Source organism: Cylas formicarius, unplaced genomic scaffold (genome assembly GCF_029955315.1).
Source record: "Cylas formicarius isolate icCylForm1 unplaced genomic scaffold, icCylForm1.1 PGA_scaffold_12__32_contigs__length_19106922, whole genome shotgun sequence".
Classification (NCBI taxonomy): domain Eukaryota; kingdom Metazoa; phylum Arthropoda; class Insecta; order Coleoptera; family Brentidae; genus Cylas; species Cylas formicarius.
The window spans coordinates 14,288,862-14,304,746 of record NW_026844225.1 but is presented as its reverse complement, the minus strand read 5'-3'; the positions used below and the strand labels follow the sequence as shown (position 1 = coordinate 14,304,746).

The window sequence follows — 15,885 nt, the reverse complement described above, 5'->3', positions numbered from 1 at the left end:
ATTCTACTTATTGCAGAATGCTCAATCAAATTTAAAACGGTCCATTTACGTTTCAAATAAAAATTTCTACAAAGACCTATTTAATGCAGACTAAACATCTGTTGGGAAAACGTCAATATTTTTGATCGTACGATAATCAGTTTCATAGTAATTTTTCGTCACTCAACAAAATATAAATAAACGTGTGACGTCGAAGACCTCCCTTGTTTAACACAGCCATTTGACATGATTCCTGCACCCATGGAAAAAAAATTGAAATGTAATTTTGTAGTAACTTTGAAGTAAATGATCCACAGTATAAAAAAATTATCTCGTAATTGAGCAGTAGTATCAACATGTCACTTTTGTTCTGTAACGAATATAGCGGCATATTTAATTCAATTAAAGTGTCTTTAGAGTTACATATTTATATTTTTTTGCTTTCTTTGCTTCTTCACTGAATTACGACTATCTCGTTATGTCTAAATTAATTTGCATAGAAACTAATGGAGCTACGCAGTAATCTCTAGCATAACCACTTTATTATATTTGCCGTAATATGCATATGTATTGTTGTATCGATTAAACTATTCATCCCACAGCATTACTCGAACGTGTTGATATGTCGTTTCATATCGAGAACAGATGTGTTTTATGGTAATATTAACAGCAGTGACATTAGCCCGTCCTGACTATGTATTATAATTTGCCATTTTTGCATAAACTTGATATTCTACGTCCTTTCGCGGTTTGCATATAAACGGGAGAGAAAATCGTTCCCTGAAATTTCTCGTTTTCTCAATATTAATTAAATAGGAAAGTATATTTATGGTCAATTGTTTGAAGCAATAAAACGACTATTGCACTAGCACATTGCGTTCAAATGAAAAAAAAAACTCCGTTGGTGTGGGCAAAAACGAAATTTTTTATTGTATTTTTGATTTTAATTTGAAAATCGGATTTTTTTTTTTTTATTTAAAATTTTCCATCATATTTACAATAGTACATTCAATTCTTCAACTGAATATTATCAGCATCAGCGAATAAGAGTTGAATTTCTTACGCAAATTTTTCAAAGCTTGGGCATGGTTTTTATTTGGGTTTAATCAGTTATTTAATCTTGCTGTTTTGATTCTTACATTATCTGGTTCCAAATTATCGGACATAGAAAACGCAAAACATGGTTCGAACCCCTAGCATTATTTTTATGTTAACCTTTAAATATGAATACAAAATATTCTGGAATGGAAGTATATTTACTAAGGACAAAATATTTCACGTCAAGAATACAAAACTACTAGAGTCTCTAGTCATCTGTAAATTTAAAATAATAGCTAGGAATTATTTAGACAAAGATATGTTCTAATGAAATGACTACCAAATAACAAAATTTTGCTATTAATATTTCCAAATTAAATTCCGAAATCTTCAATTCAAATTGCCTGAACTTCGTAATAAACCAAACTAGCCAAAGCGCAAAGATTAGGGGAAATCTTCTTCGAGGTAAAGCATAAATATGCCATTCCCAAACGGGTGATTTAAATTTCTAAACACCACATAGTTAAATCCTGTTTGGTCGATTCTTTATCTAGCTTAGTTATATACAGGACGATTGAAAAAGACAGGAGAAAGTCTGGAAATTCGACTTATAGTACGGTGCCCGATACAATTAATGTAGGTCTGAAACATTTTTTTATGTATGCTTAATCGTCTTAAAATTGCTCGGAATATCCCCAATTTCCACAATTTTGTTGTTTCCCCTGCTTGAAGACACGGAAAATATAGAAGGCAAACAGGGTCACGGGTCAAGGATCTCTGTAATCATTTGCTAGGTTAAAGTGTCCGGGTATCATTTTTAGTTTTTCCACACATACGTACGAGGGCAGCGCCAAAACTTCCCGGCCAGAATATGAAAGAAACAAAGTAGAGTAACAATTTTTTATTAATTTTCAATATAATCCCCCTTAACTTAAATTCACTTATTACATCTCTTTATTAACAACTCAATCCCTTTAAAAAAATATTCTTTTGGTTTGTCTGCAAAATGAGCTAAAACAGCCTCTTTTGACTCAACTTCGTCGTTAAACCGCCGTCCACGTAAGTCCTTTTTCAAATATCCAAATAAATAATAGTCGCTGGGGGCCATATATGGACTATAGGGAGGATGATCTATCTGTTGGAACCCACACTCTAAAATGGCAGCTTGAGCAACACCAGCAGTATGGACAGGTGCATTATCGTGCAAAAGACGCACGCCTCTGCTCAGTTTTCCCCGACGTTTTACACGTATGCAGTCTCGCAGTTTATGTAATAATCTTGCGTAATATTTACCATTGACACTGGTATTAGTTTCTTTAAAATCTATTAAAAGAATTTTTTCACAATCCCAAAAGATCGTGGCCATCACCTTTTTTGTTGACTGGCAGACTCTGAATTTTCTTGGAGGTGCTTCACCCTTACGACGCCACTCCATTGATTCTTTTTTCAATAGAGGGTCATAATAGAGAGCCATCGTTTCATGTCTCGTCACAATAGTTTCTATCACAGGCTTCGGTTCCGACCCACAGAGTTCCAAAAAAGACCGCGCACACGTGACACGGCGTTGTTTTTGCATAGCCGAAAGGTTTTTAGAAACCCATCTTGCACTAACCTTATGCATACCTAAATACCTAAATGATCATGCCGGATTCGACGAAAACTTGTATCAGAATGCTTAGTCATTTCTGAGATTTCCTTGATCTTTAAATATCAATCACTCAATACCACCTCTTCCACAGTCGCAACAATATCTTCCGTTATAACCTCCACTGGTCGACCAGTTCTTGAATCATCTTCAAGGGAGTCCATTCGAAAAAATTTTGCCCATTCTTTCACTACAGAATACTAAGGAAAACTTTGGCCCTACGCACCATCCAATCTTTCTTTAATAATTTTAGGTGCTAACTCTTCTTTTGTCAAAAACTTTATGACTGCTCTTTATAAAACTGCGTCGGCTTTTGCTTAGTGGAATTGCTGACGTTTCGCCAATCATCCTGTTGGCTTTTGCAAAATTTATGACTGCTCTATACTCGATTTGCGTTATTTGCGATATTTTTTCGGGCATGTCTTATTTAAAATGCTGTCAATAAAAAACTATTTGACGCAAGACTTCAAATTTTTTTTCGCAGCCTACTAAGATATATATTTAAAAGAGGACAAAGTTTTATCGTGATACTGGAGCTGCATCTATGTCAGGCCGGAAAATTTTGGCGCTAACCTCGTATTTAGTGGTATTAAAGCCACCAAGTGTTTTGTAGAACTGTGCTTAGAGTGGGCCTGTTTGTCTTGTTTCGGTGATAAAGAGAAACAGTTTTTTTTTTTAATTGTCACCAACACCAAACTTACCTGTTGCTTTTTTATCATGCCCACAGCGCATGGAAGGGAACATGCTGAAACCGGCGCCGTTGTCAAGTTGTGATCGAATACTAGAATTTCTTGGTTTAATTCCAAGGAATTGAACCATTTCCCGACAACCTGCAACAAAATAACATTTTTCAAAATATTTTTAGAAGACGTAAATTAAAACATAATAAATCTGCTCGATCACAAAACCAATCGTTATACAGCCAGAAATGCTTCCCGAATTCGTTTTTATCCATAGCCACGTTGCCGTGAATATAGACAGGGCCCGTTCTTTTTCGTGTCACTCCCGTCGAAATAAGTAAATATTTAATATTCTAAAAGCATTCGCCCAAGTTTTAAGATAAATGTGGATTTTCCAACAAAGAAGAACGCGTTTTCGGTATAGAGCGGCGGGGATGTATTCCTTGGCGGTCGTTTTTTTTTGCTGCTATACGAAACCACTTAATCTACTAGAATACTAGCATCTTTTTATTTCTCGATAGGGTGTAGGAAAGGGTGTTGTTTTGATACTCCAAATCGACCCCACTTAACTCTACTACATAGTATTTTCTAAACTGACATCCAAATATCATTTAAGTTTATATAATATACAATTAAAAGGTGTTAACGTGGTTAAAGATCTGGTGGGTATTCTGGACCTCTAAACTACAGACTAACTTTCAGTGTCCCGGCTTTTACAACCAATTATCTTTATAACTCTCCTCTTATACGATGCTTGCGAATATATAATAATATTACCAAGGATGATAGTAGTATTGAGTTACTTAATACTAATTTATGTGCCTGTATTAGGAAAGGAATTTCTATAACCTTACTTTGTTATTTGCCTTTAGCGTTGTTATTTAATTTAACTCCATTTATTATCCCTAGTTTAAAATAAAATGTAGTTTCTGATATAAACCTTGGGTCGAATCAGGGAGATATCGCCTAAAAATATTGCGAAAAATAATGTTTTTATTTTTTATCTTAAAAACGAACATAAATGAAATAATAAAATATAACGAATGGTATATCGTTATATCGTTTTATGAAAATACACTTTCAATATATATTTTTATTTTTGTTTAAATCCGTGGAGGGGACTGAATTCTTGAATTTTTCTTAACTAAATTTAAAAAATAAAATGTAAAAATGTCAAAAAAATGCACCTCTACATAAAATGCATATCTACGGTTTCTGCATTCGTGTAATTAATTTTAAACACGTTTCATGTTAATTTTTTTGCATTTGTTTGGAAACGCCCCGTATAAAAGCATTTTATTCTACTTCAAAAATGTTTATGTGTATTTCTACTGAACTTTGTTAATATTCTTCTCTTTTGTAATTCATCCTCCTCTATAATTTGTCTGCTACAATCCGTTTGTTGAGTGACTTCGTTTAAATAAATAAATATAGAATCGTAATTTTATCGTATCGAAACATATTCATAAAGTATAAAAATAAAATACAGGGTGCGCGCCATTAAATAAAATGTCGGTTGTGTTTCTATGCTTACCTTGTAATGATATCCGGAGGAGTTAGGTAGCCTTTGGTAATTGAGAATGTCGTATCTGGCAAGGCCGTCACCGCTTTTGTCAAACTTAACCGGACTTCCTACCAAATCTGTAACAAAAAAAAAACTTTGGAACCAAAAACCGGAATTTAGTATATAATCGAAAGCTTCTCCAAATTCCAAGCCCATTTTCGCGGACTGGAACAATTTAAACTTCATTTAAAATAAATGTTGGGTTTTTCCTAAATAAAAGCTCCTCTAAATTTAACGCCTTTTTATTAAACATACATTGATTCGTTATTTCTCTGCAGATCCTAATTCATGAACAAGATTTCATTCATTTTGTGTCGTAGGTTTCGTTTGTGCGATTTGTCCTGTACAATTAATTCGCGAATTATCAACCACTTTTAAATATACAGGATGGTTGGTCTACGATTCATCCTTTGCCTTAAACATATAATAATAATAATTTTCTTTCTTTGTTCAATAAAACAAAAACAATTTCATAAGTACCAAATTGTGACAAAAAGGAGCTCCTCTCGTTTATAGCAACCATTACAAACACTCTCTAAAAGAATACTGTTTGCGAGATAATTATATCCAGTTCTAAAATAGCACGGAAGCCTAAGAGCGCACGACAATAGTGGAAGTTGAGAAAAAATGTACTTCTAACGAACTACAATAAACTTCCGTTCATAAGAAATGCAAAAACAAAAAAACGAAGAAAAAAGAGGAAAAATTCGAGAAAAAAAGAATAGAAAAAAAGAAATAAAAAATCGAACAACCACCTTTTAAATGTATATTTTCTTTAGTTTAATTAAGTTAATTATCATCAAAGGTGCCAAAAAATAAAAATAAGTTTTGTCAGTTTTCATGACATATCTTCTCTCGGAAATTAGGCAACATACGAAAACAACTTAGTCCAAAAAGTTTTAGTGCCTTAGTCAAAGTGTGAGACGGTACTAGACTTCACAATTTTAATCTAGTCCTTTATCATTATAAATACCGTTCCTAAATTTTAACAAACTGGTGCAGAAAATATTTGACATTTATTTACAAATATAAAAAAAAAGTTTTTTTTAATATTGAACATCTTGGCGAGCGTTTTTTGAAACACCCTGTATACGTTTATGAACCACTCGTCCTGTATATATTGAAAAGGAAGTTTTACGGGTAAAAAACTTCACCCTTAATTTCTGATGTACCATCTCTGTAGATCATCGTGATGTGTGGATCTCATCTAACTGATACGACTGAACTTAATCCTGGAGAAATCCGGTTGTTTAAGCGATTTAAATTGAGTTTAGCTCGATTCCTCGTACTGTTTCGAGGGATTGGAAATAATACTTCGTTTACGACAACGCGGACAATTACATTAAGATATGTATATTTCCATTGAAAAGCTTCCCTTTAACATGTTCGAATATATCGCGATTCTTTTTGCCTTTGGCATCAGTATCTTTGTTTGTCCTCTCATCTTTCTTTATTTGATTTCGCCGAAACAAAGACCACAAAATCGACTTGAAACAGTTTGGGATCGGCTCAATGTGCTTGAATTAACCTTATATATTCGTACACCCATTCTATCTGCGGACATCTTCAATATTTTTCAATGTGTTAAGGTCAGATATTTGTTTCTTTGGCGTAATGGAAAGTTAAAACGTTAATCCCAAACTTTTATCTTTGTTATACTATTTCTAATAGAGATTCGAAATTAATTAATAAAGGTTTAGCTAATTATTATAATATTATAATTATTTAATATAGTGAATAACTGAAAGTTAGGAGTAAAAATTTCATACTGTGCCGATCACAAATATCGAAATAAAAAGTGGATTAGCAATTCCATATAAATGACCAGAAACGTATATACGAAATGACTTGTGCATAATGAGAATTTAAGTGATGTGGGGCTAATACATCGTTTTACTAAAAGTGTACGGGTATTATTCGTGAAATGATTTTTTGGTAGTGGCGGCAGTGAAATGACGCTAATTTCCGTTGATATTTTAATGTTTTGTAATGTCTAATGACGTATAATGGAAATTGCGAAAATTTAGCAGATAAACATAAATATGCGAAACAAGGCACCAAACACAATGGATTAGATTTATGTATGAACGCGATATGACTTTAGCTAGAATAAAAGCCTTAGCCATAAATTAGCGGGGGTTGCTTTTAACGATTGTTGTGTCAAATAACGTAAAAATATCGGTAAGCCGTAGTTTCCGCCGAATCTGTAATTGACGTGAAGCATGAATGATGTGAAAGTCCCAAAATTATAGGTATACAGTATCCGGCTGCCTCCGTTGTATTATAAATACCTAATGTAAATGTGATTTACGGTATGATTGTGCGTTTACAGTTTTTACACATTAACATTGTATTACCAACCTTTAAATGCGACGTCTAGGATATAATTCTGGTAAAATTCACCGCCATCATATTGAGCCATAGCCGGGCATACACCCTGTTGTTCATTAGCTGCACAGACATCGTTGTATAAATTATTGAGAGCTAATCCAAACGCGTAAACTGCGTCTACGACGAATTGAGCTTTACTTTCTTGTTCGTACCTGAAACAAATTACAAAAAGACTTCTTATAAAAATTCGAAAAGTTCTCCTTTATTCTACGGAAACAATTTTAGTCACATTTCAACATTTTCTATCATATTTGCTCCGGCAGTAAACGTAATACGAAAATATTAAGAAATTTATAAATCATACACGTCTGTCGCAGTCAATTTTCTTCCTTCATTTTTTTTCTACCTAATTCCAAAACTTAATTTTGCTGTGGGCCTTAAATCCGATCGACACATCGTGAAGCCACACTACTGCTTTGATCTCATATTTTATATATTTAACGATTTTCCACTTGACCCTGTATATTTTATTAGCCATTGAAATGATTTGTTTCTAATTCTTTGTAGTATTAAAAAAAATTATTAACTCAACATAATGCATTTTTTACGGGACGAACTCACAAATGCTGTTGAGGCCGGAACCTTCATAGCAATAACAGCAATAATTTAATTTTACATGTATTTGAATCCATTTTTCGATATTTTATAATTCCTGGTGAATGGAATTAGTTTTAAATACGAAAGCAAATAGTTAAGTTTTTTTTTAAAATTGGCTGCAACGCTTAATTTAATATATTGAGAATGCTTTATAATGCACAATAAACCCGGTTTTGATTTATCGCGTATACACTAAAACAAATGCATTCGCGTAAATATGAGCTCAAATATGCAGTTTCCACTTTTTTATTTCCATACTGAGCGCGGTTTATCAATTCGTTTGACAAATGATCCCACTTTAACCCCTGAGATCCTCAGAATATACCATTGTTGTGCATAACACTGTGGATAAGCTTTATCATTCCGTTTACTTCAGAGAAATTTAGTAGATTTTCCTAATTAAGTAGAAAATATTTCACTCCAGTTCATGACGTTTAAGGGACAATTAATTTCATTACCTCCCTATTTAACTTGACATATTTTAATCATTCTCAGGCTTAATGCTACCCGACAAAAAAACCTTTGTTTTACTTATTAATTTGGTGGTGAATTAATTTTGGACTGCTTGAAATTATTTTTAATTTATTTCCTCTCTGTTCATTTGCAGTGGACATCAAAAGATGCCAAAAAAATTAAATCGAACATCCCCTTCTTGAACTAAGTAGGACCATCGAACCAGTAAAATAATTTAAGTTTATTTATATTTCCCTTGTAATTTTTTCCCTTTTTGCAAATTGCAGAATAAAAAATATTTATTTTAGTCAAAACATGTTTGTAAATTACTTTTAGAAATTAAACAAATTAATGTATATTTAAAATATCAACTTTTTAATTTCCATGAAATTTTGTACTGTTTATTGTATAAAATGGAGGTTTGTATCATGAATATCAGACCGTAACGGTGCATTAAGAGTAATTCGAAGTTCCTGAAGTAGGATGTTAACTGTCTTGAGGGATATGCGAGTTTAGAATTAAGTTTCATAAATAATTCGAGTCAAGTTTTTTATTTTTTGTAATATCTTTTGAAAAAGGCTCTATTTTCGTTTTTTTTATCTTATTTTTTTTTATAAATTAAAAATAAAATAAAATTTCTGTGAAATAAACGTCATTTACGAGCTAATGCACCTAAACTATTTTGTTGCTGATTTAAAGTTTTCCTAACAAAAAAATCACTAAAATCTTAAGTCCAGAGCATTTAAGTGGTAACTTCAAATTAACATAAATTTCGCAGTTAAAAATTGTATATGACCTGAAGTTTCGAATTTTTGGAATCTCGAATCCTCTGCTCCATTAGTTCATATACGGAATACAATAAATCTTTAGTTAGGAAATTTAATACAAATTCCAAATTTATAACTCGAAGGCCTACATCGGTCTAATAAAGCGAAAGTTTTCGAACTCCCAGAATTATATAGGTCGATTTTCTCCGAAAATTTATGACAAATTCTTTTAAGAGACGTAACTTAAAAACTTTAAATTAAATTAAAGCCAAAGCAAAATTATTTTCTTAGATATAACCGCAAATTGCGTATAAAAACCATTAAATGTCTGCGAGATAGTACGGTTATAAAATGTATAGTCTCCTTACGTTTATCCTTAAATGTTAAAGGCACACGATTTCCTTCAAAATCTTCTAAATTGCATTGAGTGGAGGAAAACATTTCCACCCCTGCGATAGACCAGCAATTTCCCTGCCTCGTTTTCCACTAAAGCTTTCCACAGAGTGGGACTTTGAAATGGACAGAAAATACTTTCCCCTTCACGTAACGATTTTTCACCATAGCCACCCCAAGTCAAATACATTTACTTCCAAATTAAACAATATTTATAAAATTCACAAATTCTCTTAACGACCAGATGAAGTTTCATAGAAATTTGGATGAATTAACTGTGTTCCTAATAAAAATTAAGTTTTATTAGCATCAGCGAAATGGATCGATAACGCATTAAATTTTATCGACAACATTATTAAAATAAAAAATATAGAAAAATATCAAAACGGATCGTTCAAAACTCGGATGTCTACCGGAATACGGAAATTATTTTCCAAGTATAATTATTAACCAAAATTGAAACTGTTTTTCATAAATCCGTAGCTTCAGATTGATCGGTCTTACTTTTGATCCCCTCGCGGCTGAAACTAGCAACATATCGAGATTTTCATACTTTTTTTTCAATTACCGGATATTGCCTCAGGTTATCACGAGCACCAAAAACGAAAATGACTTCGTAGTTTAAAATTCTAATTAAAACTCGATTAAGGCCATTTTGATCGCCTGTCGATCCAAATTTTATGGTAAACGTGAAAGTTACGATAACGACTGGGATGCTGTTTACATTTAATGTATGGGATATAAATAACATTTCTGCTATTTTGTTTCAAAATTAATAATATATTGCGACTCTCTTTTTAGGTTCAAAGTTTAAAGAAAATGACCTAAAAATTAGTCGAATTCGAATGCACAAAGAAATTTTATAAATGAACGAGTCAAAATTATATGCGCTGCAAATTACACGACAAAGGTTGCACGATCCCTCGCTATGATATTGTCGCGTGGAACATCATTTTTTTTAACTCGCGTGCTTCCAATCGGGATATAAATGATCCAAGTTCGGCGTTTACGAATAATTTTTCTTTAAATTGATAATTATACCGTAGATGCTAATCGCATTATTTGGTGGGTTCGTTATTCATTCGTCCTTCGGTATCCAAACCTATCAATTAACATTTTTTCAATCAATTTTCAACCGCAATTATTCTATCACATACGCAAAATAAGAAATACCTAAGCTGAAATTTTTAGCCATCGATTTATTCAATAGTTTTTAATATATATGAAGTTTTGCAAAAGCTTCATAAAATATAGGGTGTTCTATTATATTTATCAAAACATGTTTTTATCTTCTTAATATGAAATCGCCCCGAATTAACCCTACAAGTTAGAAAAAGGTATTTTTATTTATTCTCAAGATAGGGGAAGTTGAATTTGGATGTCCTGTACTGGTGGCCCCTTTAAGAGGGGCCTATACAGGGGTTACAAAAAAAATTAAATACAAAAGTTGTTTCTATTGAAATGACCTTTTTTTTATTTTCCTAATGTTAACTTTTTTATATATGGGGTGGTAGTACAGAGTTACATTTTTTTAAATAGAACTATGTATATGAGCATGGGTCTGTGATGCACCGTTTCGAACTTATTAGCCATCATCTTCAGAATTGATTATTATTTTTGTAAACTTTTTTTCATCTATTATATCTGTATAATATTGGATTTTCGAATAGCCACTTTAATAGCAATTTCAGTTATATAACATAGTACGGGTCTCTGACTTACCGTTTTGGCTTAATTGACAGATAAAATTAATAACTGGGTATAAGATTTAAGTTATTAAGATATGAAACTGGGAATAAGGTCCTTATCAACTTGTTCACAACCGTTTTAGACCATTATTAAGAAGTCATATTAAAAACAGAATATTAAGATTTGCACAAAGTTGCCAAATTTCGCAAATTACTTATTTCTACGTTTAAATGTATACGGGAAATGATTACAAAAAATTAACACTAACCACTAATGCATATTACTTACAAGTAACATTAATTAAATTAGTTTTTCAATATGTCAATATGAGAAGTAATTCATTTCATTCATCACAGATCCATACTCACATACATCGTTGAATTTGTCTTCGAGAGGACTATCCAAAAATATATAAAAAAGTGACGATTAGGAAAATAAAAAAAGGTCATTTTAATGGAAACAACTTTTGTATTTAAAAAATGTTTCGAGATAAGGCATAGGCCCCTTTGTACATAATTCAAATATTAGATTGATTATTAATTATAATACATTAGAAATATTAGATTTAGGATTGCTTGACGCCTACCTTGAAAGGATTTTTCGTATCAAATTACTAAAATATATAACTCTTCGGAGCTCCCATTTCTGCTTTCTTTCTGACATGCTGTCAAGTGCAATGCACTACATTTTATTTATTTACCATCGTATTTTATTTTATTAGTTCGTTGGCGTATACGGCAGAGTAAATTCTGAAGCTTGTATGACTTTAGTTAAGTTGCCGTATATTGAGATGAAATTTGCCTATTCAGTGTAGTTCATTTAATTCGCAAAAAATAAAGTATAATCGTTTAAAATGTTATCATTTAATTGGAATATTATTTTAACGCTGGAACAAACAATAAATACGTCTGAAAGGTTTTAGGTTAACGTCGTTCTGTAACCTCTCACTTTTTGGGGATACGGCAATGCGTTTGTTTATATCGAATCAATTTACATTTTAATTTTTTATAAATTTCGCTACGAAAGTTTAATCTTTCTATTCGATTATTGACATATATTATGAAAAAAAAAACGTTTTTTTTTATTACAATAGCTATCAATATGCACTTTTTTCCGTATCAAAAATTATTTTTTCTTCATCTTTTTTTTCATTGAATTCACATTCGCTTTACTTTACTTCAGATGTCTCATAATACCTTTGCAGAAACCGTCTTATAAGCTCATGTCTTTTTTGAATAAGAAGAAAAATACAAATCATCTTACAGGGTGGTTTTTAACTCAAACGGATCGGACTGATGTAAAGCACAAAGTTCGGTGTTTGTTTCGCTTACCCATATTCAGGAGTAAGTTGAAGATCGTCAGCGCATACGTTTATGGACACGTTGGTTTCTAACGGGACATTTTTCTGAAGGACGCATTGAAAGAAATCTTCCCAATATTGTTCAAACCATGGGTTTCTGGTATTAGTTTCGGGTGTCAGCGTCATCATATATTCGTCGAATTCGGGTATTATATCGGATTGAAGTTCTACTGTAATGGCGCCTTCGGCGACGTCTTCGACACCTTCTAGAAGCTTTTGCTGCTTTCCCCATCCATCACTGGCCACCCAGTAGAAATAGTCAGTGGCGTTACCTCGTTTAGCCGCCATAAGGATTCTCCTGCAACAAAATGAAATAGAAATTATCTAGTTGCGACAGAATCCGCCATTTTTGAATTGCCTTCGATAGAAGCCGTTTTCACATACAGGGTGATTCTAAATTACGCTTGTCGATTTGTTTCTGTAACGAAAAAAACAAAAACTCATCTTAGCAACCAAAAACTTGGTCAGGACCAAAGCGAAAATTTCAAAATAGGCTTGGCTTTGTAAATTGAATGATAAAAAAATAAAAAAAATAAAAAAATTTTGTAACTGCCATTTAAGACGTGGCTATCCTTTTCTTACAATATTGTCACCATCATAAAGCAATTCCAAATAGTCGATTTTCCACCAGCATATCTTAGAAAAATAATTAAAACAATACTGTTTCAATTGAAGCTTTAAAAATACAATTTGTTGTGATATGTGTATATTTATTAATTTCTAAATTTATTTTGCCCGATGATGTGATTTTACCCCATTTTTCCGTTGCCCACTTGTCGCTTAAATGGATAACAGAATACAAAAAAAAAGTAAGTGCGAAATAGTTTTTAGCTTGTTATTTGATATGTAACAAGTCTAGTAGGGTTAACAATTTTTTGTTATTGTCATTATTATCATCCTCGCCTCAACAGTGTTTATGAAATCGTCTCAAAAAAGTCATTTAAAATTTGTTATTTGTTGTTGCAGTATATTGAATTAATTAAAGCTCTCATTAATAATAATAATTATTAAATTAAAAAAATTACAAACAAAATGTATGAAAAACATTGGGTGAATTAATTATTTAACCGGCGATGGTGTTTAAACATTTACGATAAATTTAAACAGTAATTATAAATGATAAATGATAATTTTGCTTTTATTACTTGCAAATTAAATTAAATAATCAAGTCCCGGCTAGTTGGAAAAACTTCCCGCTTTTAATCATGGTTAATTTTTAAACATTTCTTAATGTGGTTGGTCGTATTGTTAAATAAAATATGTGCCTGAAAAATTGCATCGAGAATTCCATTTTTGGATAATTTGGCAACCTAATATCCCTACTGTTGCGCTCGATATTAATTTAAATATTCCCCGAGGCTTATTGGTTTTTAGTTGCGTCGGGTTTCACTAAAAACAAAAAGGCAGCTGCCACCAACAGCACCCCTTCCATTTCGCACTTGATTTGGCTCACTTATGACACCAGTGTCATTCCTTTAAAGAACCGTCAAAAAATGTTGTCGTGTAAAAGCCTACTCAATCGACAAAGAGTCGGAATGGAACTCACTGTTAAAAGAAATTCTTTAGAAAAGAAAATCTCTGCTTTTTGCTTGCTGGATTCGGTTTAAATTATTCCGTTAAAACTACGCAGTGTTTTCAAAGATTAACAATAAAACTAGGGAATGCTCGTTCATAATAACAAAAGAATTTTTTTTTCCTTTTTTAAAATTGGATTCTAAACAAATTGTTTTTGTTAATGCTGATAAAGAATAATAACAAACAAAATTTTTGGTTTCTTGATGTTTTCTGCACTCAATTTATTTATATTAAAAAAAATCATTATAAGGTTTGAATTCAATTCTTTTTCATTGCAGGAGCAAATTAAGCTCCATCTAAACTGGAATGGTTATTGTAATACAACTAATGTCAAGTTTGTGAACCAAATTTTATTTAGAAAGAGGGGTAGTAGTTGCGATTCCTTTCTTTGCCATATACGTTAATGCTAAAGGCATTTGGAAATTGTAAATTTATTGTTTTGCATATGGTTAAGTGATTATAAATTATTGACATGTAATAACGAACATTTTTAATTTGATTTTATAATTTGTATGATGTGCTAATGAATATTTGTACGCAAATTAAAAATAAATCAGTATTTTGTTATCCTTTACCTATTGATTTCAAATTGTAAGTGAAACAGTTTCAGTTCAGCTCTGAAGGAGCCCGAAAAGATGATTATTTTATATAGACATAATAATTATCAAATATAATATGAAAATTATTCCAGTAGAAGTTACATCGGTATATAACTACGAGAATAACCAATTGCTTTCATTACTAGCCATTTTTTCCTAATCTAAAACCTGCCTCAGTCCAACAGAATCAGAGTAAAACAGTAATTTTTGCAAATAAACATTCGTGAAAAGCAAGCAATTAATATAATTCACAAAAACTTAAAATTTTATCAAATAATTTACAAGACTTATTGACTCAATATATAGTAGTTACAAAGTCAAAAACCTGTTGCCCTTTATTTTTCGATTTGCGTATTATCGGTTACCCAAATTGGCCAATACCTTCACTAATAAAATTCCGTTCATCTTCCATAAGCTTTTTTTTGCCGTTGGCTCAAAGAATAAGGCAGGAATGAAACTCTAGGGAGTATTATACGTACACCGAAGGATACGGTCGTTTTATCCGATTTATGTTTAACTTTATTCGGAATATTTTGCCCTTTGAAATAACGGAGAGTACAAAAATGCGAAGCCACACATTTTGTCCGTTTTGTTATTTTCGGATTTGTCTTTCTCGGAGGTTATTTCTTGTTATAAATGCAAATAATAAACTTATTTATTTATTGTATATAGTTACTTGAAATTGTACCAAATCACCGCCAGCGATTGTTGTCGAAGGTTTTTAGAAATATTTAAGTACATGATGAACCTTTATATTTTTCGATTTTTTTACGAAGTGGCGCTTTATGTTTGTTTACTTTAAGCGCTTCAAGAATACGGTAAAGCTGTTGAACGATCATCCATTCAATTCAATGGTATTAAAGCACGCAACAACAAAGGAGCCTCCAATAAAAACTTTGGTTCTCTCTTCCCTTGTTAAGTGGATTACTCAATCAGAGTGCCGTGTAATTAATGTATATGTCAGAAGGAGTAATTTAACACAACCTGTAATATAGAGAATGATTAATTGCGGATATTACATTCAATTGAAGCTTCAGAATTTCTTAATAGAAATTAATTTAATCGCAAGCTCGACATGTTTTGAACGAAAATGTCGTGCGTATTATATTTATAAACATAGAATGGCGGTTCGTCGTTCTTTCATGCGGGTTTTCC

General features: G+C 31.9%; 1 protein-coding gene across 2 annotated transcripts in view; it reads right to left on the bottom strand.

The window, feature by feature from the left end:
• LOC132695627 (metabotropic glutamate receptor) overlaps positions 1-15,885 on the bottom strand; it is a 110,405-nt gene that overhangs the window by 20,158 nt on the left and 74,362 nt on the right. For both annotated transcript variants that reach the window (XM_060659985.1, XM_060659986.1), the window contains exons 4-7: positions 12,528-12,854; positions 7,268-7,449; positions 4,877-4,983; positions 3,364-3,492 (exon numbers count right to left, since the gene is read on the bottom strand). In XM_060659985.1, the coding sequence (XP_060515968.1) occupies positions 3,364-3,492; positions 4,877-4,983; positions 7,268-7,449; positions 12,528-12,854 (745 nt within the window). The remainder of the gene's footprint in view (positions 1-3,363; positions 3,493-4,876; positions 4,984-7,267; positions 7,450-12,527; positions 12,855-15,885) is intronic.